The sequence below is a fragment of the Numenius arquata genome, chromosome 8, assembly GCF_964106895.1.
Source record: "Numenius arquata chromosome 8, bNumArq3.hap1.1, whole genome shotgun sequence".
NCBI lineage: Eukaryota > Metazoa > Chordata > Aves > Charadriiformes > Scolopacidae > Numenius > Numenius arquata.
The window spans coordinates 32861317-32880583 of record NC_133583.1 but is presented as its reverse complement, the minus strand read 5'-3'; the positions used below and the strand labels follow the sequence as shown (position 1 = coordinate 32880583).

Here is a 19267-nt window from a genome sequence, read left to right as displayed (position 1 = left end):
TCACTGTATCTGAGAGATTGCTAGTTCTGTCAGTAGCATCAGCAGTCCCGTTAGGTATTTGCTTTGTAGAAACTGCAAGAAAGAAAAAAAAAAAAAAAAGCATATGTCAAAACAACAGTGGTAGTTGCCAAATTTCCATACCCTTAAATGGCTGGAAACCAACTACTAAGTGTTCCACGTGATTAGTCAGCTTCTCTGTTGCTGTTTGCAAGGTACCTTTGTTGCTGTTTTGACCCTGGATACAGGGAAAACACACATGGTTCAGGCTGCTCCTTTCAAAGGCCTCTGACTTCTGTTCCTGTCCCATGTGAAGCAGGGCACCTAAGAAATGCCCTGCTCCTACTCCAGCTTTTTGGAAGGTGAGAATCCTAGCACTTCTGACCCTTCAACTACCTCCCTCCTTCTGTAGAAGACTATGCCGGTTTCCTTGAATACCCCTGTTTTCCCATACTGAATATGTCTGCCTTGAACTCATTATCCCCATTATAACAGCCACAACTGCGTTTACACGTGTTCCAAGGGAGAACCCTTCTTCAGAAAGCCTGTACAGTTGGGTATCTGTGTTTACTTACCTGTGACATAAAAAGTTGTTTTAGTCACTTTTAAACTACTGCAAGGAAAAATAGGCAACATAACACTAATATTTAGTGGTTTGCAGTTGTCTTACAAAGGCTGAAATTGTTAAGAATTTATTCCCAGCAAAGCTAATTTTCTTTCATTTGATGAACTCGTGCTCCAGGAAACAGGTGCACGAGCGGGGTCCCAGTTGTAACCTCTAACATTCCCTCTGTACCCAGAACAATGAAGTCAGTACATCTTACACAGACTAAATTTAAGCATCACATTTACACAAACAGTTCTTTAAATCAGAAGACCATATTGTATTCCTTGAAGAAACTTCAGGAAGGATTAATCCTCCATGGTTTTAAATCATATTATAGATATCTCTACAGGGAGGCCATTACCTTTAAGAAAAAGAATTAAAAGTGAAGTATTTTTAAGCAAGATGTTTTGACTCTTAGGACCCATCTCTTAGCTCACCCACACACCAGTTATTTCTATATAGCAGGTTAATTATATTTGTCTTCTGTCTGTGTCTTAATAACTGCAATACTAGAAAGCTAATGAACTTTTTTTTTTTTTAAGTTTGGGATCTTACTAAGTTTTGGCCAGTGGGCAAAGAAACTCTCCTGTTCATACCACAGCTGGTACACCTATTTCTGGTCCAAGACTAGGATTAGTAGCTTCTGCTGCAATACAGTAGTAGAAAACCGTATTGATAGCTGCCCCAACTCCAGAACTAATTATGACTAATAAAAACTGAGGGTTTAACAACTTGTGGGAAATTATGCAGAAGCTGTGATTCTGTCGTAAGAAACATGAAACCCTCATTCTAAGAAGTAAGGCATTTTGAGACAGGTACAGCTATTTTATTTTTTCATCGTTAGTTAAGACAATATGCTACTTAAAACCTCACCTTTATCATCCCATCACAGTGTGCTGAGGCAACTGCTGTAGAAACTTTCACCAGTTTTGTAGCTGACAAGTGGATCTTAAAGTGTCTGTGGAAGTGAGAGTAAAGGCAGTCCATAAAAACATCCACCTCTTCTTGAGTGATCTCTCCTGGAGTTTTTTGCACCGTGTCCCACAGAGCTTTTGCGTCCTCTGGATGAATGGCATATGAAATGTCCAGAGGGTAGGGCAGGCAGGGGACAGAGAAAACAAGTTCCACGGCAGATGTGGTTTTGTCCACTTTGCACCCAGTCCACATTGCGGCCATCCAACTGAGATTGAGAGGGCTGATCGCTAAACGGCGGAAGCAGCAGTCAAAAGTCTTCTGAAACCAGCTTCCAACAAGGGATGTGTAACTCTCTGCTCCATTCACGAGAAACAGAGGTAAACAAGTGAAGTCCTCTGGCACGTTCTCGGAAAGATGATCTCCAAACACACAGCAGAAGCAGCCTGACCAGACCAGTTTCTCTTCTGAGTTTTTTGGGGAAGCTGGTGATCTCAAAGAAAGCTGGGGTGGGGAAAAGAAGCATTTGAATGCTACAGAGTTAGTTTGACTTTTTTTAGCCAAAGACAGCTTTTGTTTTATAATTTCAAATGTTGGGTAGAAGATTTTTGTCAGGACCTCTCATGCAACATTCTTTCCTGTAAAGCTCATACAGTTATTCAGTCTATCCACTACATCCCTGGAAGATGTGTGGAATTCTGTTGCAAAGAGCAGGAAAAGCACTTTTTACTTCATTAGGAACAGGCCTGAAATCTGAATTTACACTGCTTAATTCAGAAAAGCCAGTCCATAGTACATCCTATAACCATTGCCATACTGAACTTGGCATTTCAGTAGCATCTTTCACTTGAGGCAAACATTTCAGAAATATTAATTAGACTCGAACTATGGCCAGGAGGTAGGATTACACCAACTTCATCCTAGACGTTAAATTACCTGTCCAAGTTCTTGCAGTAAATTGACTGCTGAGCTAAAAAATAAGAGGATTGCTCCCCGTAGTCTTACAATGATCTTATCAAAGAGTTGAACTCGCAGCTGCAATTAAACACATCCACTGTTCATGAGATGTTCTGTTTGAGTTGAAAATAGACAGGACTTACTTTTCTTAAGTCTCAACAGATACTCCAGCAATTATTCCCTAGGATTTAGTACTAGGAGTGCTCCTTACCTGCACGAGAATTGCAGCCTGGTCGCGGTCACTACCTTTCAGGTCAGGAATGCTGGTGACAGCCACTTTGATGTCTAGCTCAACCCCTACTTCCACTGCCAATCCTTTCTGCTTCTCGGCAGCAATAAAAGCACTAAGAAGCCGAGCATAATCCCTCAGGTGAGCGTTACAGAACTTGTAGAGAGGGGTCACGCTGTATAAGGCCCACTGCTTGCGCAGCAGAAACGCTGTTCTCTGAGGATCTGCGTTTTCCTGAAGGGTGGGGAGTGAAAAAAAAAAAAAAAAAACAACAACATTAAAACCCAAGAAAAAAGGAGAACTTTCCTCTTCAGGGCTTGCAAAGGGACCCCCAGCCCGCGCGGCCCAGCCTCTGCCGGAGCAGGGGCGGTTTTCTCGCCTGGCGGGAGGCGGCCCAGCAGAGGGGATAGACAGGCCCCACCGCCATCGCCCTGGGCCTACCTGCGAGTGCGGCGTGGGTGGGGAGAGCAGCTGACCGCCGTGGCTGAGCCCCAGCCACCCCTGCGCTCGCCCGAACGGCGGCCCCCGCGACAGGCGCCTGATACTGGGCAGCGTCCGCGCCGCCCCGTCCGCCGACTCCATGGCCGGCACCAACCCCGCCGCCGCTCCCCGCCGGGAGCCGTTTGAAACCACTTCCCGTCAGCCCCCGCGGAGCGCGCGGCGGGCACCGCCCCCCGCCGCCATATTTGTGTCGGGCGGAAGCAGGGGAAGGAGGTGGCGGCGGTGTGAGGTTCCTTTGGCCTAGCCGCAGCTCAGGGTGAGGAAAGCTTCTGCTAGCGAGCCCACGGGCAACGAGCTTTACCAGTGAGGTGACCCGCTTGCTGCAGCTGGGGGCCTCCCTAGCGCTCCCGTCTCTGGCTGCAGGGGCTCTGCTCCCCGCCGGTGGCCCAGATCTCTCCCGGGCGTTGGGGCTCTAGGGCAGGGCTGAGGCTCCGGGGATGGCGCTTTGCCTTCTGCGTCTTTATTTTTAACGACTTGCTGGCTTCTGATTCAGGTGCAGGCAGTGAAATGGCCCTTCCCCACATGCTGCGGCCCCTGCTCAGGGCGCTGCTCCCGCTGGCCCGGCCGGGCTGCGGGCGGGCTCTGCACCGGGCGGCCCCTGCGCCGGCACCGGCGGCTCCAGGTGAGAAACAAGCGTTTGTCTTGCCACCGCCACCGTATTTTCTGGGTTTCTGGTGGGTTTTGTGTTGTATTTTTTTTTTTCTTTTCCCTCCTGGGGAACCAGGGTAGTCTGCAGAGGAGTCTGAAGGCACACTCACGATAAAATCTTCTCCGTGGTTCATTTTTAAAACATCTTCTCCAAATCGTGTTTTTATTTGACTTTTGGCATCTCATAGTGAATTGTGATTCAAAGCATATCAAAACCAATTTGTCCAACTCTTTTAGCTTTTACTTTGCTTTTTTCGTTCCTCTTCTGTAGCACACAATCTATAAACACCAGGGCTAGTTAAATGCCTAATATGAAAATGAGCCTTCTTGCCCTTACTTTGCAGCCTGTAGGCTGTGATGAAGGTAGCAAGGAAGACTGGTTTGTATAACTATACACAAATATATATGTCTAGGTAGTACTATCTTCCAAATTTTTTCTTGCGAGCTGAAATGCTAGCATGTTCCATAAATGATGTGCGTGATTTTACAAGTAAGTCATGATGCTGGGCTCGTTGGGGTCTGTGGAAAGTTCCTTAGTTGTGGTTTGGGTCTTGTATCAGTAGTTGCAGGCAGGAATCTGTTCAATTTACACCCACATAGTGGGTGCCAGTATGTTTCAGTCTTGGCTTGTTAAGTTTCCTTTCTGCTGTGTCTTCTAGATTCAAATGTGGAACTGTCAGTGTGCCTCAGGACTGATCTGTAACTTTCCCTTCTCTTGCCCCTGAAATTTGCAGGGCAACAGTTTGCAGCAAGACTGTTCAGATTTCTGTGTGAAAGTTTGACTGAGACACAGAAATAACTCCCCTTAAAAGCTTGTTTAGCATCACTTCATGTCGTATTTATGTTATAATGTCTTAAAGCAGTCATATTGGGACTAATTAATTTCTTCGTAGGTGTCTAAATTATGTTGGTGTTGGGGGGGACTCTGTTTTGCTTGTCTGCAAAAGGCACAAAATAATTTACTATTTTTATTCAAGACTTCAATAGTTTTGTCACTCGGACCAACACTTGTGGAGAGCTGCGTTCTGCTCACGTGGGACAAGAGGTCACACTGTATGGATGGATCCAGTATCAAAGGTAAACGCGAACCAAGGTGACAATAGAGATGCTTATTTGCCGGATCCAATGTGTGCTCTAGGCCTGGATTCAAATGCTTTTTTTATGCTTCAGGTTATCTTTTCGTATCCTGCAGTGGTCGCTTCTGAAGTGAGTAAAACAGTTGAGAACTGTGCCGGATCAAAAGTTAAAATTTCAGAGTTTCATAGAAATGTTAATTAATCCTCATGACAATGCTGTAAAGCAGCTAAATATTATTACCTTTGGTGTATAGGAGAGAAACAAGTAGTAGCATATTTATAGCAATTCTAACAGCTGTGAGCAAATAATTTCTTTTACATAGCGTCCTTAAATTTTAAGCAAACGATGTTGTTTGTCTTTTCACCTACAGGGTCTAATGATGCAACTTTGAAGTATTGAACCTTTGCTTAAAAAAGACATGCTAAAAAAAGATAGTAAGCAGAGGATAAAATGTTCATTCCAACAGTTTGCTCTAGGTGGTGTGATATAATCACTCCTAATAGAGTTTAATGTTTTGTAAATGAAGGGTGAAAAGCATGTCTGCATACCCTGGGTGTGTGCTTGTAAAATGAAGATAGATACCGTGGCTTTGATGAAATTTCTTCATATCAAAAGTTGTGTTTTGCGTTTTACAGTCCAGAGAGGCAGCTTTTTATCCAGCATTGTTCTGCAGTAGATTTTTAAATTTTTTTAGCATCTCATCTTTGAACAGTTGTGGGTGGAGTTCCAGGAAACAGAGTTAAGATTATTGCAATGAGATTGTTGCACTCTGGCTTTCAAAGACAGCCAGAGCATGTTCCATTTGACAGCTTCTTGATGGATTAAGTATGACGGTAGCTGTCTGTACTGCAGCTGAAGAAATCAAGATTTATGATTCTGGGTCTAGGAGTGTGGCTTCTTCATGTGAAACTTCTTATGGGACCAGTGTTCTCCTCCTTGTTTTGTGGTTGGGTTTTGATGGGTTTTTTTTGTATCCATGTGAACTTTAGTGTTATTACTCATCTAAATGTGTTTATCTGAACAATGTTTCCCAGCAGGAAATTGCACGTGTTCACAAACCCTGTTCTACGTGGATTAATGTTCAAGTTAAAATCCTGCCTCTCCTGGTTATTGCACATTGCTTGTCTGTGGCTGGGCAAAATCTGAAAGGAATTGTTCAGATTAGATTCAGATGCGGTAAAGTATCTGTACGTACATTAGTTGGAAGTGCTTTGAGATCAGTCACAAGGTACAGAAAGTAGCTAGTTGTCATGTGCTTTGGCTTAAAAAGCAGAAGACTACTGAATTGTTGAAAAAACTGTTTTTCCTTTTGTGTCTTTCATGGATCAGGCAAGGCCTGTTTCTGGTTTTGCGGGATTTCCAGGGACTGACCCAGATCATCATTCCACAGGATGAGGTAAGTGCTACCAAAATATGAGTTTCTATTATTTTTATTTTTTTCCTTTGGTAGCTTGGGTCCAGCAGACATGGAGAGCAGAATGAAGTACTTTGTCAGAGTGATCTGACTCACAAGTAGATTTGAGCATTATGAGCCCCCTGATCTGACACTGCAACAGAAACGTTAATGCTGTTTCTTCTGGAGTGATGCAGGATTCAAATGGGGCTCTTGAGCATGGTGCGTTTGTCCTGCTCTTTGAATTTCAGTGAAACGTTGTCATCCTCTTGCAGGCACATGCCCATGTGAAGAAGCTCTTGTCTAATGCCCCAGTGGAGTCTGTTGTGCGAGTGACTGGAATTGTATCCCCTCGGCCCCCAGGGCAGGAGAATCCGGTGAGAATGTTGGAATCTCTTAGGGGTTTTATTCCTCGTGGAAAAGAGCACTGGATAGTAGGATTATGGTGGGATTTGTGTCATAGCTTTGATATGATAATGTGAGGTGAAATAACTGCCTTGACATGTAATTTGGGAGAACCTCAAAGCACATTAATAGGCACTCATGAATTAAATTGTATTCCAGCCCTTTGAAAGGATAATCGGTGGCTTTTTCAGGCTTTCAAAGTGTGGATGAGAATTTCTTTTTCTTGAAAATAAGTATTGTCATCACAAGTTGCACAGCTTGTGGTGACCTATTTCTCGCTCAGAATAGATTTTGCTGTTCTCGTTGTATAGGAAACAGAGGTTGAATATATTTTTAATGTTATGCATTCCTCAGCTCTTACTGTAATCTGCCATAGATAAATCTGTCAGGATTGTGCATATCCTATCACTGTCAAGCCTAAAAAGAGAACCTGGATTTGTGACCATAACTTTTTTTGCTCTGACCGCTTATAGGTGTCCATAAAGAATGCAGACTTCAAGCAATGTTTTTATTTCTTTTAATCATTTATCATTTTGTTGGAAGGTTGTATATGCTTTCCGCTGGTAAACAGAAAGAGTTCTGTAGGATCAAATGAACTTTGATGTGGCACAGTGCTAAGTGGGGCAAGCTGTCTGTTCTCCCTTGACATCTAAGAAGAAAACAACTAATTCTGAGAACTGGTGTACAGAACTGGAAGTTCTGAGAAGTTCCTTGCAAGTTGCCTTTTTTGACTTTACTAAGGACTGACGGTGATGCTGCTAATGCACACTAAAGTGTATACAGTGTGGTGTCATTGAAGTTAATGGAGCTAGTATTTTGTCCGAATGCGTGTGCCCTAGAAGGGTCTGTGCCTGACTGTTCCTCTGTGCTCAGCATGTCTTTCAATGAGAAGGCAAAGGAAAAGTAATTTTATTTTCTCATAAAGATCAGTATACTACTGGGAAAGAACATGCCATCTTTGTGTTTTTTCTGAACAGAAGGGAGATCCAGGAGAAATCTGTCCTTGAGAGAAGTTCTCAGAGTTACACTGTGTTAAGAAGTCAGGGAGGATAATCACATGGGTTTCTTTTTTTCCCCTGACCATCTGTGAAATACCTTTGTCCAATTGTTTTTCTTAAGTTTTGAATCTTTTTTCTTTTTTAATTGCCTTTTTACTCCAGAAAATGCCAACAGGGGATATTGAAGTGAAGGCGGAGACTGCAGAGGTCCTAAACTCCTGCAAGAAGCTACCTTTTGAAATCAAGGATTTTATCAAGGTGTCCCTATTTTTTCTTTTTTTTTTTTTTTTTTTTTTAACCAAAGTGGCAGCTTTTGAATGAATTGGGAATTTGCCTAGGGTGATGGCAAAGCATCTGAGAGCCTCATCTGGTTCTCCCAGCTCTGCTTTTGGGGAAGGATGGTATTTAAAATAGGGGTGTTGCTTGTTAGCATTGAGGATGTATTTCTAATTCGAGTTAAGCAGAAAACAAGGCTTGAATGATTCCAGTGCACAGAGTTTTCCAATATCACTGTAAGAACAGATGGTGAAGGGAAGAGTGAAAGAAATCAGGCTATGCTAGCTTTTCTGAGAGTGTGAAACAGAACCTGCCAATGCACTGCTGTGTTCTAAGGCTGGGGTACTTAGTCTTATCTGGACAAGTAGCTAGTCAGTGAGAAGATGTTCTTCCGCTCTAAGTACACACTCTTATAAGAGGTTAGTTTTAGTGCAGACTTTATGGTATAGGAGTGGCATAGCTGTTAATAGAAGATATTCTCTGTGACATTGAAACTGTGGCTGATACATTGGTGTTGCAGTTGGGAGAACTGGGTCCTATTCTTTCTGTGTTACAGGTCCTGAACAATTCACATCATCCACACTGCTTTAGTTTTCCTGTCTGTAATACGGATGTATCACCATTTAGTTGTTCCTTTAGTTCTCTCTATGGTGCTACTCCTCTGCTTAAAAGTTGCAAGTAGGATTGCTACAGTCTGTTGCAGTGGACTGAGAATAGGGAGACCTGGAATCCTGAGCTTTATTGAGGCAGATTTTAGCACAGTAAATCTCTGTTTTGGGTTGGTGGTGGTTTTTTTTTTTTTTTTCCAAAAGTAATTGTCATGCATGGAAACACTCTGTGGCTGATGTTTGTCTGTGTAGGTTGTAGCTAATGGGTGGGTTATGGCAATAGAGCAGCATCCGTTTATAGCTTCCCCCTTTTGTCCTGTGGCTTTAGTAGCAGCTTCGTTGGACATGCAATTTGAATTTTGTCTCTTAATCCTAATTATCTCTTCAGAAATCAGAGGCCTTACGGATGCAGTATCGCTACTTGGACTTGCGTAGCTTCCAGTTGCAGTATAACCTGCGCCTGAGGTCACAGATAGTGATGAGGATGCGGGAATATCTGTGTAACCTCCATGGTAAGAAAAGTACTTGAGGAATGGTGTGCAGCAAATAACATTTTAGCCCTCCCTTCTTCTGTTTCCTATTGTTGGGAGAGATTGCTGATCAGCTTGCTACTCCAGTCTGGTCCTGCTTAGTAAGGACATGTCTGCTTGCAGTAGGGCCTTTAGAGGGATGTTGGCAGACCTGAAGAACAAAGTATATTGAAATCTCTTAGTATGCTACAAACCAGTTGTTTCAAATGAGCTATATCCAGTGAGAAAAGGCCTTTTGCAGGTAGGTATTTTCCCTCTTTTGGTCACCCAACTTGAGCCATGTCAAAGGAATGGTTTTCTTATAGGGATTTTGCATATCTAAAATCAAGAAATCCTTTTTGGAAAAGCAGAGCCTAGTTCAAAATGGATAGAGAATTAACAATTTTTCAAGCTATGTGGAGTCCTCTGTCAACAACAGTTCTGGCAGGACATCAGGGTAGCTCAGAGCCTTGAAATCTGTCGTTACACAAGTTATTCTTAGAGGCAGCAAAATCTGTAGATTTTGGAGAGGCTACATGGTGTGGCAATTATTTTGCTGACTAACCTTACTCTAGCTTACTTTGTGTCATATTAGTTCTCCCTGCTTTCAGCATATTCTGTATCTGAAGCATGTGTTTGTTCTGCAGGGTTTGTGGATGTAGAAACTCCAACGCTCTTTAAAAGAACCCCAGGGGTATGTATTCTGTTGGAATTGCATTTTAGCCTCCTGTGACCGCACAGATTGCGTGATCGAATTACTGTCAATTGCCACTTGGCCTTCATTGCTGTTCTTGCACTAAGTAACAGCTCATGTGCAAATTTCTGACAAGATACATGGATCCTTGTAAAAGTAGAGGGACTGAAAGGGAAGAGGTGAGGTCTTGTGTCTTTAATTTGGAACCTTCAAATGAGTAAAGTTTCTGTCTGTAGAGCGCATGTTGAATGCGAGTTCTGTCCTGGGACAGCCAGATTATAAAACAAAAGACTTCCTCTAAGCACTGTTTCTGCAGCATTTATGTCTTAACTAGCAGCTTACTGCAGTAACACCACTCAAGTAATTTTAATTTCTGAGTTTATATTCCGTTCTTTTGTTTCAAAAATAGTCACAGAGAGCAGTAGCCCAGGAATTGTTGACGCAGCGAACATGTGGAGCTCTTGCATTTAAACCCCTGTCTTAGATGGTATATTGTTATGCATTAGTCTCTCGGAGCAGAAGGTGGAGAATCCTCCTTTGGGATATTTTGCACCACGTTGGTTAATAGATTTTTTTTTTTTTTTTCTTTTTTTAAGTGTAGTGTACAAACAGCCATTTCCTTACAAGTGAAATCTCATAATGAGGAAAATAGGTCCTTTCCTCTTGTGGTTCTAGTCTGTGCTCTCTGTCATGAATTGAGGCTGCTTATTTGCTGAATCTTTTTGTAATATTTTCTTTCTGGTGCTAGGGAGCAAAAGAATTCCTTGTGCCCTCGAGGGAAGTGGGCAAGTTCTACTCTCTGCCACAGAGTCCTCAGCAGTTCAAGCAGCTCCTCATGGTTGGAGGCCTGGACAGGTAAGAGTTTCTTGGACTCCTGTTCTCCTGTTCTCTGTGTGTCCTGTCCAGGGTTTGCTTGGTTTGATCTGTGAAGTTTTAGATAATTCCCCAAAACTTACTGCCGAGGGGTTTGCGTTTTGAAGAGGGATCCTTAAATACTTAGTACTTTTCAGCTAGGCCAGGCCCTTTATGGCCAGGCGATAATGCCTCCCAGTAAGAAGAAATGTATCCTGTTAGAAGGTGAAATCTTCACTGTTGTTTTAAATAGAAACCTGATCTGAAGCACAGTCTGCCTGAAGGGCAGAAAATCTAGTGTGTGTTAAAAGCCTAAGAGTAAGCTATAGAAGATGAGGCTGGGCAGCTGAGCATGACTGAGACAAGGAAAGCATGTTATCAGGGTGCATGAGTACAAAGCTTTTAATTGGGCTTGTTTCTCCAAATAAAATTGAAGGAGAGGGAGATAATAGTTCACGCAGTGAACTGCAGGCCGGGTCTTGACCATGAGTGAATTTTACCATTAGTAGAGTGCAGGTTTGGAGCAGAAGGTGGGAAAAGCAGTTTTGTATGTCCCTGTTGGGACACAGCTCACCTGGTAGCCTCCACGTGCCTCTGGAAGGCATGTTTGGAGATAGATACAGCTGCTGATGCAGTTGTTTCCACTCAAAATTTCATGCTTTTGAGTGGATGGGAACAACCAGGGCTACAAACATCTGCTGCAAAGGGATGTGAGCTCTCCTTCTTTTTTCTTTTTTTTTTTTTTTTTAAATGATCAATTCTATAACCAAAATTTAATTTAGGGTACTTTAAATTGTTATCCAAGTAAAAAGTATTATTGCAGATACTTTCAGGTTGCTCGCTGCTACCGAGATGAAGGTTCGCGGCCTGACAGGCAGCCTGAATTTACTCAGGTAACCAGCTCGCACTGCCTGTCCCCCTTCTCCTCAACCCAAGCTGTTCTCTCTTCTGAAGGCCTAGCTCTTGTGCTGCTTGGGGGGTACAATGTGGTTTGCTGTGTATTTCACAGCAAACCTTTGAAGTTATTATGGGGCATGCACAGAGTGGTTACTGTCCTTGGGTGACTGCAAGGTCCCAGGTGCCATGGAGGTGGGAATTGTGTTGCAGCAGTTAATCTGCTTGATGATGCAATCTCTTCTTGTCCTCCTGGGTCAGGCATCCCATTCCTCAGCCGTGAGTTCCCAGGCAGAGTTAGCCTGGTTCATTCAAGGTTTCTCCCCCTGTCCTTGTCATCATTACCTCATTCAGATCTCTGAGGAGACTGTTGCCTGAGTCATCAGGCTGAGTGATATCATAAGCACACCCTCAGTCTAATGCAGTCATGCTATGATTTCATGTAGCATGTTATTTCTTTTTATGCTGGCTTTATAGTCAAGAACTTCTACAAGTAGTAGTGCAAAGGCAAACCTTTAGCTAATGTGGAATCCCCCCTCTATTTTCTATTTTAAGATAGATATAGAGATGTCATTTGTAGATCAAGCTGGGATCCAGAGATTGATAGAGGGCCTCCTGCAATATTCCTGGCCTGAGGAAAGAGGGTCCATTACAACTCCTTTCCCTTCCATGACGTATGAAGAGGCACTGGCTGACTATGGGACTGATAAACCAGACACTCGTTTTGGGATGAAGGTGAGGGTTTGCCTGTTGGAAACTTGTAGCTTTTCCTTTCTGTTTTAAGAATAATTTTTGTTTAAATAATATATATGTGACTGGCTGGGGTTCTTAAACGCCTTGGGTAAATGACAGAATTATCACATCATTACTGCTGTGTACCGGTAGTCATCTCTTCGAGAAGAGAGAGTTTGATTATTTGGTTGTGGGAAAACCTGTGTTTTTAGAACACTTTATTTTAAAAATAATGGAGTGTTAGGAAGCAATGTATCTTGACTGTCTTAGGAATGGAAGCCCATAAGACATCCACAGATACCATAAGTGCTTTTCTCTACTGCACTCCAAAGAGTACTCCTGGTGAGCATGCTTCATGAGACAGTCTTCTCCAGCCTTTTAATGGCCTGAAGATACTTTCAAGATAAACAACTACAGTTGTGTGCATACACTGTTTGTATATGAAATAAGAGTATTGACAAATGTATTAAGAGGAGCACTGCTGAAAAACAGGAAAGCATCTTATATTTCCCCAGGAATTAATTTTGGGGGTTTCTTTTTCAGTGTACAGCTCTCTTCACTGTAGTTGGTTGTCACCATCTCAACCTTAGGTTTTCCTGGCTCTCTTGCACTTATCTTTCTGCAGTGCTCAGCCTCCTAATGGTTATTCCAGCTTGGCCCCATTCACTTCTTTCTGTGAACCATTTGATTTCTCTGAGCAAAGAAATGATATCCCAGTGTTGAAGGCATTAAGACACAGGTACAAGATTTCTGTTCCATGTTCCTGCCACCACTGCTTTTTCCTGTGGTCTCTCCTTTCTCAGATAGTGGATATCGGTGACTTTTTACGAGGATTGGACATTCAATTTGTGCAGAATGCACTCAGTTACCCACATGGCACTGTCAAAGTTATTTGTATCCCTCAGGGAGTGGTAAGTGATGCTTTACATACTGCTTATGGTTTATGTGAAATAAATAAAATAGCAATTTGAATTCCTTTGTTGGTATGGAAACGTTCCTTGCTGTTACTGGAGGAGTAGCGCCATTCAGGGAACTAGGGATTGGTTGTGATTAATGTCAGGCTGGGCTGAGTGGTGGTAGAAGAGGGGAATGGAGATGATCAGGCAACAGGAAGAATGTATTGCCCTTAAGAAGGGGAGGAAGAAAACAGAGCTGCAAGGCCCCTTGAGGACAGGGAAGCCTCTTGGGGTTTCAGCTTCCTTTTGTCAAGGATGGGCATCTTAATAATAAATTATGCCCTATGACAGGAGATTGAAATAGAGCAAAGTGTGGCACAGCTCTGTTTTGGACTAGTGAGAAAAAGGTCAGGTGGTTACATGTCCTTGTCATGTTCGCTTTTCCTGCATTTGTGGGCACAACTCATGTCTTGTAATGAGAATGTCATGGACCGAATTGAAGGCTGACAGTAGATGCAAAAGATTATTTGACGGCACCATATATTTTGGCAGAGAAGCAGTTTTATTTCTGGCTGTGGGCGTCTTTGCAGCTTGGGCAGTATGAGGAAAAAAATAATTCACTAAACACTGAGTTTTAATTGGGGAATAGTACTTTCTGACATGGTTTCCTTGGGATTCCTTACTTTTGGCACAAAGTGCAAGTTACTGGCTTCCCACAAGAGGGCACTAGGCGTGCATTTAAGCAAAACAGAAGTGGGATCTTGAGCCGTTCTAAACATTAGAGTAGCTGAAAAAAAAAGATGATCTCGATATAGGTCCTCACATCTACTGCATTTCTTTGCACGTGAGAGTTAGCCCAGTTAATTTACTTCTGTTCCTCCAAATTGAGCTATGCTTTCTGCATCAACAGTGTGGTGTTGTAACCTTGTTCCTGCATGTTGGAGGCAGTTAGTTGGCATGATCTGATTCTGCTGACCAGCTACATCTGACCTGTGAGCAGGGAGAAAAACTGCAGCCAGATAAACAAACTAGAGGAGCCTCTTCCTGAAAGCAGCCCTTAGAGAAGACACCCACCTGCAGCCTAATGCTGTGTGCCCTTTGCTATTCTACAGCCCTCATAAGAACTTGTACTAGAAACAAAAGATCCTGAGAAGTTTAGAAACAGCTCAGTCAGTCAATCTGAATCCCACTCGGGCTTTCAGTAGATTTTGCTGATATTTAATGTGTCTTCTCTTGCTCTTTCCCTAGAGATATCTTAAAAATAAAGATTTGGAGTCATTAAAGGAGTCTGCAAAATCCCAGTTTAACCAGGTGAGACAGAAACACTGCTGAGGCATTGGAAATGGTGAATGACAGTGTAATAAAGGCACTTGCAGTCAGAGGAAGGTAGAAGAGCAGTTTTTAATAGCTGAGAGTCAGTGCCTGAGCGTGTGATGCTGCAAGACAGGAGAGGGCAGCACTGGAATGAACATACTCTTATCTTTCTTTAGGAAGTCATGGAAATTATCTGCAGGCCTGATGGAAGCTTGAAGTCTTTGCTTACAAAGTTTCTTGGTGAGAAGCAGCAGTCAGAGCTTATCCAAGCACTGAACATGCAGGTGGATGATGTGGTACTGCTGGCAGCTGGTGAACACAAGCAAGTGGTAAGAACCATTTCTTGGGTGGCTGTGTGTGTTGAATGTTGCTGCTGATGGCTTTGATGTTATCTGACCTTAGTCTAATTCTTCTTCTTATTAAAATAGGTCACAGTCTAATTCTATGTCTCTCTGGAGCTGAAGCCATAGCAACAGCAAATAATGCATGAAATGGACCTATTGCTTTTATTTCCCCCAGTCAAATTCTGGGAAGAACTTGTAACTGAAATGAAAGCTGGAATATAAAACAGGAACAAATCAGTGCCTCCTCTTCCCTCACCTTAACTTAATTTTTAAAGCATCAAACAGATTGGAAAACAAGGTCAACTAGGTAATTTTGTCTCCTGTAAGCAGATGATGAGTGAAACGCAGCTGCTTATTAGCAGCAGTGATGGGAGATTCTGTCCCTATGCTTCTCTGTATTCTTGCCAGCAGACGTTGCCTCCCAAGCATTGGTTTATGACAAGACGTCATGCTTTGCTTGATAGCCAAAATTTTGTCATATTCTCTTTCTGTGCCTTCATTTCTCTGTCTGCAAAGTGCAGACCTTACCTGTGCTCCCCCAGTTAATCTACATTTGTGTGGAGCTTGAGGTTAGTTGAGGAAAGTTCTGTGAAGATGGAACAGTTGGAAGAAAATGGACTTTCCAGCTCCTTACTTAGTCTTTGTCAAACCCTAGAACTGCTGCTGCCTCATCAGGAAGGTGATATCTTTCAGAATAAAAGGCAAAAGTGTTTAAGGCAACAATGCATTACAACTGATGCTGTCTGTGATACTACCTTTATGAAACACTCTTTCCCTGGTCAGTGTTTGAGTGACTTCCCTGATAGTAAAATTGCCCTGTCTCATTCTCTCCCTTCCCTTTTGCAGTGCTCTGCATTAGGAAGCCTACGGTTGGAGAGTGCTGACCTTCTTGAGGCGGCTGGGCTGGTGCTCCGTGATCCTTCAGCTTTTCACTTTCTGTGGGTGGTGGATTTCCCCCTTTTCCTCCCAAAGGAAGAGAATCCCGCTGAACTGGAATCCGCTCATCACCCCTTCACTGCCCCCCATCCTTCAGATACCAGCCTCCTCTATTCTGATCCCACAAAGGTAACTGACTTCATGCCTGCCATGCTGATGCTTTTAGAGTTGTGTCGTGGAAAACTAGGCAAGTAGCAGCTGTTTATACTGTAAAAAGAGATGTTGTTTCATGGAACTAATGGCATATTGTACATGCCTGTTTGGAAGAGATGGCTTCCAGATTACTGAGTGGCAAATATATATGTGTGCCCCTGACAAAAGGGGCTTATAGGAAACAGCCTCTTAAGGTGAGGAGTCTTATATTTGACTCATCCCATGTTGCTTCAGGTTTTGATCAACTTTGTAAAATGATTTGTGCTGTTCCCACCTCTGTCAGCAGCAGTCCATGCCTCCAATAGGAGGGGTACCTGAAGTGCAAGGTATCAGAGAGAGCAGTGTTGTAGTATGTCATGGCTTCATTCCCAGTGTCTTTGTGTGCAGGTTGTTGTTAGATGCAGCTGTACCCTAGCCTTGCTAAGGTGCTTGTTCATTTCTTTCTGCAGGTCCGTAGCCAACACTATGACCTTGTGCTGAATGGCAATGAAGTTGGAGGTGGCTCCATTAGAATTCATAAGGCAGAACAACAGCGTTTTGTGCTGGAGAAAGTGCTGAAGGTAACACAGATGTCTCTAACATTCTCTTGGAGATCCATTTCAAATTCTGAAAGAAATACTTGTGTGCTTCTCTGATAAAGAAATGTAACTCCCAGCCTGGAGTTATGGGTGGCTTCATCATACCTTCATCTTAGGTTCCTAGTAGGAAGAGCATTGTTTGTCCAGTGACACTTACATAATTTTGCAGGAGGATTCTGAGGTGCTTTCCCATCTGCTTGAGGCTTTGGAGTTTGGAGCTCCACCTCATGGAGGAATCGCTTTAGGTAAGTGCTCTGTAGCTCTCCAGGATGCAAGCGTCTTGTGACTACTTTTTTTTTTTTTTTTTGGTCATATTAGATCCCAGGAACAAGCCTCAAGCTTGTTATCAAAAGCCTTGTCTGTCTCCTGACAGAGGTGGCTGTTCTGGTGTTGCTATTTGGCACCACCAAAATGATAACACTGTGTGGACTCACACGGTGGTTGTATCTTTGTAGCTGCTTTGTGGAAGAAAACAGAGGTCTTGACACCAGGTGCAGAATGTTTTGCTGTTCCTCCCCAGTGTCATAGTGTGATATAGTTCTTATGCAAGGACCAAATCACATGTTAGTGGCTCTAAGTGTGATCCTTATCTGCTGTTCTACCAAAACAGTGTGTTAAGATTACATCATCTTTATTCTCATTCCTGCACAGCCAGAACAAGATTCCTGTAGTGCGTGCCCAGAGGCCTGGGACAGTATGGTACTTTGTTTTCATGCCCTGGGTCACTGCCACAGCCTCGCCCTCTGCTTCAGTCTCACTTCCCTTCTTCCATATCTGTTCTGCTCACTAATTCAGAGAGCTGAACTGGCAGTTAACAGTTAACAAATGCTGCCAAGTTAGCTCCCTGATCTGGCTCAGCATGGACTTGATGGATGCCTGTGCCAACACAGGGAGAAGATGGAACTCCAGAGTCAGAAGGAGCAGTGCTGACTTAGGCTGGCTTAAGTTGTTGTGGAATGGCATCCTCCAAAGTCAGCACAGTGCTGTGTACAGCATTACAGCAGTGTCAGATTTTTTCCTAGAACTTTGCAAGTTTGTGGGTTTAAAAAAACACCAACAAACTCAAACCAGCCAAGCAAACAAACAAAAAAACCACCACAAAAACCAAAACTAGCATTTTAACCTGTGGTCTTCCAGTGTGATTTCCCTCCATCCAATCACCCAGGCACTCTTGTTCTTTTTCAAATTCCTCCTAGTAGTTGTTGTAATCCTTCAGAACTGATTGACCAAGAGCTTTATTTGAAGTTAAGCAGAGCCCTGACAGTGTTCCTGCAACTTAACTGCCCTGGCTTGTTATGCTGTCTTTGCAAAGTCTCTCTTGTAGTCCTTGGTGTGCTGTGGAATTTTTTTGTAATATTGAAAAACTTTATTTTGCTAGGTGTTTCTGCCCTTTAGGCAAGTCTGTTTCTCTGTTACTGGTTGAGATTAATTTTTTCACTTTGCTCGCTTCAGCTTCTTCAAGCTCAGTAATATTATCTACTCCATCTTTCTGATTTTTCTCAATTGGAGGAGGTAATACAGGGCCATAATTTCCGTGGTTCACCAATTTGTTTTCTGCGTCTAGGACTTGACAGGCTGATCTCTCTCATCGTTGATGCTCCAAGTATCCGAGATGTCATTGCTTTTCCTAAATCCTTCAGGGGACGAGACCTGATGGGCAATGCTCCAGACTATGTCACTACAGAAGAACTAGAGCCGTATCACATCCAGGTTTCCTGGCCTCTTGAAGAAAAAGAGGCAAAAAAGAACTGACTTTAAAGCCACTGATGTAAGCTGATCTGTTTAACCAGAAATGGTTACAGCTTCTAAATACTGGAATTCAGTTCAGAAAACATCAGCTGTTATGGAACAGGGCAGGTGGGCAGTACAGCCCTGCTGTGCTATGGCAGTTTCAAGACTGAATGGGAAGTAGATATGTGGGCTCCTCAATGGGAATTTGCTTCTGGGTTTGTAATGGGAAGGAGAAGTAGAAAAGCAAAAGAACATAATTTTAGCATAGGATATTGAGACTGTTGGCTTTGGGATGTCATGTTGGAGAAAAGATGGGATCGATTCCTTTTTTTTTTTTTTTTTTTTTTCACTCCCTACTTTTTACATGTCCTTTGCAAAGTATTTCTCCTCCCATCTGGAGGAGATAGTTGTCAGCTTCTCTGACAGGATAGTTTGTATTCCTGATAATCATCGAATCTCATAGCTGAGGACTGTTACAAGAAAGCAGTGCTGTGCTGGGCCAAGAGCTCTGGACACTTCACAGCAAATTGTCAGTGCACCAGGAGCTTGTCTCATGTTGGAGAATACAAGATCATCCAGAACTTGCCATGGGGAGTTCATATTCAGCTGTGCTGTTCCTTCAAAGAGGGGGAGAGAAGTGTTCATAACACTTGCAACAGTTGTCCTTGTAATACTCGTCAAAAGAGGTGATGATCTGTCTTTGGGGCCTGTGGTCCTGGTGCTTTTCAGCACGCTAATTCTGACATTTGTATGTCTGTAAATAAAGTTTATCTGGCAATGTGGTTTTGACTGAGCTTGGCTTTGGGCTTTCTTGACAAGAACAAGCTGCTAGTTTTTCTTTATGACCCCTGATCCTTCCAGGAGGTGACAAGAAATCTGTGACAGCATAGCGGGGTTGCTACTCTTCTATGAATTCTGCCTGGTCCTGCAGACCTGCTGCTACCGTGGTGAGTGATGCAGCAGCAAGTTCCTTGCAAGTAGTTGTCTCCATCCCTGTCCTACAGAACAGCCATGGTGCAGGAGCAA

General features: G+C 43.1%; 2 protein-coding genes across 2 annotated transcripts; one reads left to right on the top strand and one right to left on the bottom strand.

Moving 5' to 3' along the window:
• CENPL (centromere protein L) lies at window positions 1-3284 on the bottom strand. The gene is made up of 4 exons (XM_074152471.1): window positions 3144-3284; window positions 2685-2936; window positions 1478-2020; window positions 1-72 (listed from the first exon to the last, which is right to left on the bottom strand). Exons 1-4 carry the CDS (start codon window positions 3282-3284, stop codon window positions 1-3), a joined length of 1008 nt encoding a protein of 335 aa, XP_074008572.1.
• Window positions 3285-3384: 100 nt separating this feature from the next.
• DARS2 (aspartyl-tRNA synthetase 2, mitochondrial) lies at window positions 3385-19023 on the top strand. The gene is made up of 18 exons (XM_074152176.1): window positions 3385-3459; window positions 3697-3825; window positions 4829-4928; window positions 6258-6324; window positions 6597-6698; window positions 7887-7982; window positions 8997-9120; window positions 9765-9811; window positions 10560-10666; window positions 11487-11556; window positions 12113-12292; window positions 13093-13200; window positions 14434-14496; window positions 14676-14828; window positions 15690-15908; window positions 16382-16492; window positions 16680-16755; window positions 18075-19023. The coding sequence occupies exons 2-18, from the start codon at window positions 3711-3713 to the stop codon at window positions 18260-18262; spliced, it is 1926 nt and encodes a 641-aa protein (XP_074008277.1). The 5' UTR covers window positions 3385-3459; window positions 3697-3710; the 3' UTR covers window positions 18263-19023.
• The last annotated feature ends 244 nt before the right edge of the window (window positions 19024-19267 follow it).

Bases quoted from the DNA above. Each gene is read 5' to 3' on its own strand.
- CENPL (XM_074152471.1), bottom strand. From the start codon at position 3,284: ATGGAGTCGGCGGACGGGGCGGCGCGGACGCTGCCCAGTATCAGGCGC. The intron at 2,021-2,684 runs GTAAGGAGCACT...TCCCCACCCCAG, and splicing joins AGGCTGCAATTCTCGTGCAG to CTTTCTTTGAGATCACCAGC. The intron at 73-1,477 runs GTGAGGTTTTAA...TCTTTCTTGCAG, and splicing joins ACTGTGATGGGATGATAAAG to TTTCTACAAAGCAAATACCT.
- DARS2 (XM_074152176.1), top strand. From the start codon at position 3,711: ATGGCCCTTCCCCACATGCTGCGGCCCCTGCTCAGGGCGCTGCTCCCG. The intron at 14,497-14,675 runs GTGAGACAGAAA...ATCTTTCTTTAG, and splicing joins CAAAATCCCAGTTTAACCAG to GAAGTCATGGAAATTATCTG. The intron at 15,909-16,381 runs GTAACTGACTTC...TTCTTTCTGCAG, and splicing joins TCTATTCTGATCCCACAAAG to GTCCGTAGCCAACACTATGA.